The 9,374-nt window shown below is 33.7% G+C and overlaps 1 protein-coding gene across 1 annotated transcript; it reads left to right on the top strand.

Annotated features, from left to right (window-relative positions):
• Positions 1 to 6,368: 6,368 nt before the first annotated feature.
• LOC122270550 (uncharacterized) lies at positions 6,369 to 7,865 on the top strand. The gene has a single exon (XM_043048266.1). The coding sequence runs from the start codon at positions 6,369 to 6,371 to the stop codon at positions 7,863 to 7,865; it is 1,497 nt and encodes a 498-aa protein (XP_042904200.1).
• Positions 7,866 to 9,374: the final 1,509 nt, after the last annotated feature.

Here is a 9,374-nt window from a genome sequence, read left to right on the forward strand (position 1 = left end):
AGATGAAAAGCATCAAATATTGTTTGATTGCTAGACAAAATAAAAAAGAATTTAAAAGTGATTATTAGAAACACTATTAAGCTTTATCTGGCCATCAGAATTATTTTGGTGGGTTTAATTCCGCCTTCCTCAACGTTGACTTAGAAGATTCCGATAGCGTGTCTCTTTTTTCCTCGTTTAAATATTAATTTGTGACCCTTAATGTGCATAATTTTTTCTTTCATTTTGACAAGGTTTCTTAAAAAAAAAAAAAATATATATATCAAGTGTGAAGATTTCAGATACCATATATAATCAAAACTCTATGCAGTAATGCTATTGGAAATATTGAGGATAAATAAATTGTAGTAATAAACTCACAATAAGGAAAGAGCTCTAAATTTCATTAAAAACAACATTTCAAAATCACGAATAGTTTAAATTTATTAAAAATCTGTGCGCATTTCAATGTCATAATAGTACATCTTCATCAGTGGGATAAAAGACAAGAATGATAAAAACAGAGATGATCAAAAACTGGCAAAATTTACGTCGCACTAAAATATTCTTTTATCCTACTTATAAAAATGTACTATTCGAAAAGCGTGTATGTTTTTAGTAAATTTTCACGATTTGTGATTTTAAAGCGTTGTTTTATTTTTTAATTTAATCACAAAAAATTACCCTCGTAATACTATAGAAAGAGCTTCGTTGTATTATATAGTTGTTTTTAATCTAAGCTATAATAAAGGGTTTCAATTTTAATGTAATTCTTAGAAAGAACAAAACAAAAGAAGTCAAAGAAAATTATAACTTAGTACAGTTTTGAATAAAGGCAAATTTAAAAATATGATTTTAATCGAAAAAAAAGTTTTTTGATTGAGATTCGTTTTAATCTGGGAAGCTTCAATCACCAACCCTCGTTGCTGCCTGTTACTCACGTTTTTTTCTTCTTTTTTTTTTTTTTTTTTNTTTTTTTTTTTTTTTTTTTTTTTTTTTGCCTTGAAAGACAACATTTTTTTTTTTTTTTAAATGTAGTTTTGTTTCTAAAATGTAATAATAAATTTAATTTTATGCAGGAACATTTTGTTAATATAATAGGGCTATAATTCAAATAAGCAAGCCCACTATTACATTTCCCCATTTCTCCTCGTTCTTATAGATAGGTACAAAATGGTCACATGAAAATTTAAAACTATAAATATCGTTTTAATAGGAATGTAAAACAAAGGCATCCATATTTTATGTTGTCAATAGCGGATATAAAGACATACTTAAGTAAGAATGAGAAAGTTTTTGTTTTGTTTTTATTAGATAATGATTTACATTCTAACTAAATATTGCTTAATTTAAAGATAGTGACTTTTACAATCATTTTTAAGTTTGCCTTTGACCTAGCTTTAATGATCCGTTTAAAAATGTATTAACAAACAAATTAAAATCTTTTCCAAGAATAAAAACGTAACAAATTTCCTTAAAAAGACTTCAGCAATAAATAAAAGTCTCTCTTTAAGATTTTAATAAATAAAGCCGGCTATTTTCTCAAGAAAATGCTAATGGATTGCTTACGCTGAAACAAGAAAAAAACAGGTTTCTTTTTCTTATTTTGCTCACAGAAGCAAAACGAGCATCTAAACTAAGTGTATTTTGGAACAAAGAGTTTTATGAAACTTACAGTAGTGTACACAGACACTTCTTTAACACGATAAATGCACCTGGCAATTTTCCCATGGGCATATAACCATTACCTGTGTTAACATTGAGTAATAGTCGTCTTATACACGAAAAGGTTATTTTCGTTATGTCACGGTAAAGCAATGATTAATAGCTACTTTGTGACGCAAATACTACCTCTTATATTTCTTGACACGCTTATGAACCTTTATCCCATCCAACTGATAATAATTTCCTTTCAGTAATGATTGCTCTTCCATTTCTAACGCGCTCAAACTATCTGTTGCCAAACGATGAAACATAAATGCTGCAACCATCAAAAAATGAAGTAAAAACGTATTATTCCAGAATTGTTAGACATATAAAAAAGTTTTCTTTATCAACTTCTAGATTGAGACTTAAGATAATATTGCATTGAAAGTTTGAAAAAAAATTTGTAAAAATATTGCATTGAAAGTATGAAACATTTTTTATAAAAATATTAATTTTGTGTTTTAAAATAATACCAATTTGTTGAGTTATTTTTTCTTCTTGAATCATTTGCATTTGTTTTAATTTTCTAGAATAGAAAGTAATACAACTATAAGTGGAGAAATGAAAAAAATTCATCGCACTAGAAAAAGTTTCGCTCATTGATCAAAAATTTCGAAATTTAAAGAAAATCATTACTTTTAGAAATTGAAATTATTTAGTTTTACAAACCTTAAAGTAACTGATAACATAGAACTGATAACTTTTTGTTTGTTACAAGATATTTTACATAGGAACGCGTACCCTCGCGAAACGGTTCCCGTACCCCTGGGGGTACGCGTACCACACTTTGGGAAACACTGCTCTACAGTATAGCTCATAAAATGTGATATGTGTCTGACCTCCCAATGCTTTTGTCAAAGATATCCAGTATAAAGTGTAAGACAGCGACTTAAGTGAAGGCCATCAATTTACTCATTTATGTTGCACAATTTGCAAATTTAGCATAGAACAACGTTCATCTGATGCTTGAACAGTCATGGCCAGTAGTAGAAACTTATAAGAAACTTACTTGAAAGACAGTGGATGGATAACTTACTTAAAAGACAGCAGCCTATTCTTTTCATTTAAAAAATTGAAATCAATAAAAAAATAGTCAAAAAATTGCCGCTAACGTTCTTTTTGTCTATTAAAGATTTTGAACAGTATTGTTTGGAATGAAAAATATTTTCATTTTAATAATAACACATCTTATAATGTTCACAAATTATATTCTAGATCCAATGCGCCCTCAGTAAGTACATTTAAAAGGTGAACTAATTTCTTTCCGAAAGATAATTCGTTCCATTTGTGTGAAATATAATTTAACCTTTGTTATTTAATAATTATATATCAAAGTCATAAATAAAGACACAAAAAGGGACAGACTATAATTATGGTTCCCTAAACAAACACATTCCTGAATATCGAAACAAAACAATTTTCTTTAATGAAAAAAAATGCATGCCAATCAAGTGGCATATTTAGGGATGAAGATTTAACTGTATCTGTTCATTGCATTTTATAGCAAAATCATAATTTTTAAATTGGAAATCTGATTTGAATTCACTTTAATTATCTTTGCATTTTCTTTCCTCGTCGTTAATTTGGTTTATCTCATCATGAATATTTTTTTAGGAAGCATCATTGCAAAAGTATTTTCACATTACCGATTGAGTCTCTGTACTTTTGTCACAAATGTCTATATGAAATGTATATTCACTGAAAACTAAAATTTTAAGATATGTTTGTAATTCTGAAAACTTCATTTGCTACAAAAGTACTTAGATTTGAAAAAGTCGACATGTTTTAAGTAATCTGCCCAAGAATAAAATATTTCTAAACACATACAAATTAAGTTCCCAGTAATCAGTACAAATCTGTCTATTTTCTCCAAACTTAAATAAAATGTTAAAAAAGGGCATAAAGTTAAAAATTGAACAAAAATTAAAAAATCGATTATTTAAAAAAATTCTGGGTTTTTTATTATTTATTTATTTTGTATTTTTTGCTTTACAATTTTGTTTATAATAATGACATATTTTATATTTTGTCTTAAAGAGCTGTTGTTGTTGTTGTTAATTTACGTCGCACTAGAGCTGCACAATGGGCTATTGGCGACGGTCTGGGAAACATCCCGGAGGATGATCCGAAGACATGCCATCGCAATTTTGATCCTCTGCGGAGGGGATGGCACCCCCGCTTCGGTAGCCCGACGACCTGCGCGCGAAGTCGAGCACTTTACGGTAGCACAGTTTAACGAAGACCAATACCGCAATACCGAGGACCAATAAAGAGCATTTAACTGGATAGTAATTTGTATATAACGTTATCTTCTAAGAAAGTTTAAGTCTTAAACCTTAATTAGCATTAGGACGCTATTTTACTAATATAAATATACAAACAAAGTATGACTCTTAGAGAGTAAAATAAAAGTCAAAGTTTAATTAGCTAGAGTTTTGCACTGCCCTAAAATATATTACCTAAGTTTCAATAATGAAGAGTTACTATTTCTCACATAAAGCAAACTCCCAAAAAGCTTTCGAATTTTTCCTAATAATTAACATTTACGAATCAATTAACGTTTATTTTGAAAAACTACGAGACTTAGTTAATTATTACAGTATTTTATTTCGTGATAAGCACACTTTAATCAATACTTATAGGCAATTACAAATATTCATTAATCAATAGGGATAAAAAAAAAACAGGCAATTAAGTATAGTGTTCTGTTACATTTCATCCAATGATAAGCCTAAAATAGTCTCATCTAATCACTCTTTTAGAGGAAAGTATTCGTAAAGACTGCCTACCTTAAAATACTAACCCTATTATCACCACTGCAAATCTCTTCGGAAACGAATGCGAAAAGCATAAAAAAACTAGAAAAATAAGAGTGGAGAGAAGATGGGAGGTACACAAATTCGAAATCAGTTTCCTTTCCCATCTATAAAGTAGACGGAGTGTTTGGTAACTAATGACTACCCTAGCTGACTCAAAAGGCGAAATGAAAAAGGATGTGGGAAAAGCAGGATTGCTTCTGGATGGATGATGGATCCTGGAGAGAAACAGGAGAAAATTCCCGGGAGGATTGGGAGAGGCTAGCCCGATAGAAACAACAATCATGTACCCCTGCTCCTTTTCCGAAAAGAACCATTAACCATAATGAACTCAATGACCCAAACAATTATCTGTTCGATGCATCGATTTACACTGCAGCAACCTAATTGCTTCCCCAAATATTGGGATGCAGGGCCTATTTACGGATATTACTATCGCTCGGCCGGCATCGATTCTAGTTAGATTTATGATTGGTTAGGATGGTTAAAATGGAAGAGCGTGATTTAGAAGGCGGGGTTTATGTCCCCGTCAAATTTGATGACCACGTATACACAATTGCGATAATATTAAAATGAATGAAATCCGCATTTGGATCTAAATGTTCTAAACGGCTTGCCTGTTGTCATTAAATTTAAATCCCAGAGCAACAGAGCTTACATTTCCTTCCTAACTAGTAAGATGAATCATATAATATAATCTCGAAGTGTAGTTATATTTTAGAATTGCTATGATTTTAAGTGTATGATAAATAAACCATTTTTAATCGTCGGTTACTTAAAAGTAACTATATATGAGTCTACGTAATAAAATGCAATTTTTGAGTTTTGGGAGGGAGGCATACTTCTGTTTTAAAATCACATGAAAGTTCTTCATTTCTTTTTTTTATTGTCTAGTTATGAAAAAGAAGAAAAATCTTCGGAGTGATATTCAATAACTGTTTTAGAAAACTCAATTTTCATATTGAATGGGATCAACATCGTGCTTAATAATCTCAGTATTAGATTAAGATAATTAGGATGACTCGAGATTCTCACCGTGAATTTGAATAATAGTAGAGATTAATGATCTTAGAGTCAGAATATTCCTTTCATTTGGGAGATAGAATCCTGCCTTGGTTATATGATTTTTTAGGCAGCAGAACAATCAAGGTTAATTTTAATAATTCCCTGTCAAAGGCCTTCAAATAGAGTCAGGGATTACCTCAGGGCTCCGTTTTGAGCCCAACTCTTTTCCAACTCTCTTCGTTGTTTTTGGGTGGCATCGAAACTGTTGCTTCTAAAAAGTGTGAAGTGGGCCTGTTTGAAGATGACATCGTCATTTGGAATTCTGGCAGAGGCATCTCGGTCTTGGAGAACAACATCAATCAAACTCTCGCTGACGTGTGGAGTTTTGCTGAGCACTACAAATTAAGTTTTAACCCTTCAAAGTCTAGTTCCGCTTTCTTCACTACTAACAGGAAGCTATATAATTACTAGCCTAATATTTTTTTGAATGGACAGCCTCTCTCCGTAGACAAGAACCCTAAATACTTAGGATTTGCTCTGGACCCGGAGATTACCAGCAGTAAGCACATTGATCATCTGGTACTTAGGAGTAGAAAACGTCTGGGGATTTTAAAATTCATCTCAGGGCACGACTAGGGAGCCGATTCGAAAACTCTTCGCAATACATATTTGGCTCTTATTAGACCAATCCTGGAACATGGTTATCCAGTTTATTGTTGTGCTTCTGAGGCCCAACTTGAGAGGCTTGAACGGGTTCAGCTTAGTGCTGCGCGGATCATTACGGGTTTACGTAACAGCTGCCCCAACGATATTGTCCTCTTTGAGGCTGACTTACAACCGCTCAGTTTTCGAAGAAAATCAATGCTTGTCAAATATTATAACAAGCTACTCAGTTTTGGTACTGGTAACCGAACGTCAGCTTTCCTTCACAGTTGGAGAAATAACCAAAGGCTCAAGAGAAACAGCCCTTTCAGTCTAGTGATCGGTGATAATTTGACTTATGATAATGTTGAGCCGCACTATCTGAACTCTTGTGTTGATCCAAGCGAGGGACTCCAGAGAGTGTATTTCCACCCATTTCCTCCTGTACATGTCAGCAAATCTTCTGACGTTCCTGAGTATCTGAGACAAATTGNTCCAGTTTATTGTTGTGCTTCTGAGACCCAACTTGAGAGGCTTGAACGGGTTCAGCTTAGTGCTGCGCGGATCATTACAGGTTTACGTAACAGCTGCCCCAACGATATTGTCCTCTTTGAGGCTGACTTACAACCGCTCAGTTTTCGAAGAAAATCAATGCTTGTCAAATATTATAACAAACTACTCAGTTTTGGTACTGGTAACCGAACGTCAGCTTTCCTTCACAGTTGGAGAAATAACCAAAGGCTCAAGAGAAACAGCCCTTTCAGTCTAGTGATCGGTGATAATTTGACTTATGAAAATGTTGAGCCGCACTATCTGAACTCTTGTGTTGATCCAATCGAGGGACTCCAAAGAGTGTATTTCCACCCATTTCTTCCTGTTCATGTCAGCAATTCTTCTGACGTTCGTGAGTATCTGAGACAAATTGCTCTTGCATTGATCAACAGCATTCCGAGAGAGGCAACTATTATTTATACAGATGACAGTAGGAATGCCGATTCTTGTTCTGGCAGTGGTGTCTTCGTCAGATCCAATCACAGCTCTTACCATATCAAGTTGAGAAATCCTGATCACTGCTCTGTTTTTCGCAGCGAGCTGATCGCTATAGATGCTGGATTGGGCGCTGTGCTTACTTTTCCTGGATCAAATGACATCTGGATTTTGAGCGATAGTAAGAGTGCAATCCAGCACCTTTCGGATTGGCACGGGGTGGGTGACAGTGATGGAGTTTCAATTTTAAACAAGCTGAAGACCCTTTCTTTCTCCCTTAATATACACTTGCAATGGATCCGATCTCATGTCGATGTTGAGGGTAATGAGATTGCAGACTCCTTGGCTAAGAGCGGAACTGATTTGCCCCTGCATTCTTCGGCATCTCTGACTTTCTCGGTGCTCCACTCCCGTTTTAACAGGCTTCGTGATCCTGTGGCCCCTCCTGCTCATCATTGGTATCAGTGCAACCGCCCAGGTGGCAGCCTGACCCTTCAGTGCAGTAGGCGGGATCAGACGGTTATATCAAGATTTCGAAGCGGTCACCTAAGAACTATGTTGTTCAGTAATGGTTCAAGAGTTTTCCCTGCTTGCACTAAGTGTAACGACCAACAAGCTACTCCTGAGCATATACTTCAATGCCTAAATATCTCTAAAGTGGACCTCTTTTCAGATCCACTTTTTGTTACAGATTTACTCAGAGTCTCTGGAGTCATGGACTTGGTTTAGCTCCGCTAACCGTGTGGGCCAGCAACAACAACAGAGTCAGAATTGGTTTTACCATGTCAAGCATTGATTGCATTATGTATACTACTATATTTGATAAACTCGAAATTAAATTGCATTATGTATACTACTATATTTGATAAACTCGAAATTAAATCTATCTCAAAAGTGTTGAAATAGACGAAGAAAATTTACTGGTTGTAATGAAGATCATTGGAGCTATATTTAACTGAAAAAAGAAGAAACTTAAATATATGACATAAAAATGACCTTAGAATCAGAAATGAATGTACCATATCAAACATAAATTGAAACCACTCAATTAGGTAAAATTGAAATTAAATCTAATTCAAAAATGTTGTAAGAAACAGGGAAAAATCACTGAATGTGATTTCAATCTGCCATTCCAATCTGCAAACTGATTTTGCAATTCAGCCTGCAAAAATAAAAAAAAAATTGTGAAGTATGAAAATTCTATAAAGTGTACAAATAGAGGTTTAGTTCTGATCAATCTTACATTTTAATGTGGATACAACAATCTTAATCAAACGAACACCTGCCTACAATCGAAATCATCCGTTTGCTAGAATATGTCCATTTCCTTGTCCACATGCTACTCATCTATTTTCATATATCATTCAACTGCCTTCTTAAAATTTAAAATAAATCATTTTACTTATTTTAAGGATGAAACAATTTTGCGGACATTATATGACTGCTCTTTGTGGCAATTCAAATAAAAGGCAATCATTAAAACACAGGAATGAAGTTTTTCGCTTTTAGAGGATAAAAATTCTCCAAAAATAACATTTTATGAGAAAACGACCTGTAAAAGATTAATATCATTCTTACCGTCAACAACACAATTTTTGTTTCCAATTAGTATTTAATAAAATACATAAAAAATAAAGATTTCGCACAGCGTTATCTTACTTCAATCGCAACGCTGACTTTTATTTTTTTTCCCTTACCGATTCTGTGATTTGCAGGGAAATTTTCACGCATTGCGTTGTGAAACTTAAATAGCGTTAGCATTGGAGTTAAGGTAAAATCTCTTTTATCTTTCGCCTCTGAAATGCAACACGTTTAGTTATAATTTGAATAACATTAGCCGAATTCTATTTATAAATGTCGTTGAGCCGTAATGGCACCGACCACAATGCTGACGTAAAATATCCTCAGTAGTCAGACGGATCAGTCCCCTTTCCGTCAGGCTAACAGTGAGAGGTTCTAGTGGTCTTCCTCTCCATGCAACGCAAATGTGGGTTAGATAAATTGAGAAGTCCTCCTCAAAAACAAATTTCTTCCTATACATGATCCAGGAGTTTCCTTGTCTTCTGATTGGTTCAAAATTACATGGCTGCGGAGTTGAACATTTGTAGTCGTAAACCCAAAATATTGGGTCGGCTGTTCAACGACGTTATTTTACGTTTTAAGATGGAAATAAAATGCGTACTAATCAGTTTTCGAACGTGGTTTTTCAATCAATTGCAAACAATGTTGATGTAATTG

This window comes from Parasteatoda tepidariorum, chromosome 2 (assembly GCF_043381705.1).
Source record: "Parasteatoda tepidariorum isolate YZ-2023 chromosome 2, CAS_Ptep_4.0, whole genome shotgun sequence".
In the NCBI taxonomy this organism is placed as follows: domain Eukaryota; kingdom Metazoa; phylum Arthropoda; class Arachnida; order Araneae; family Theridiidae; genus Parasteatoda; species Parasteatoda tepidariorum.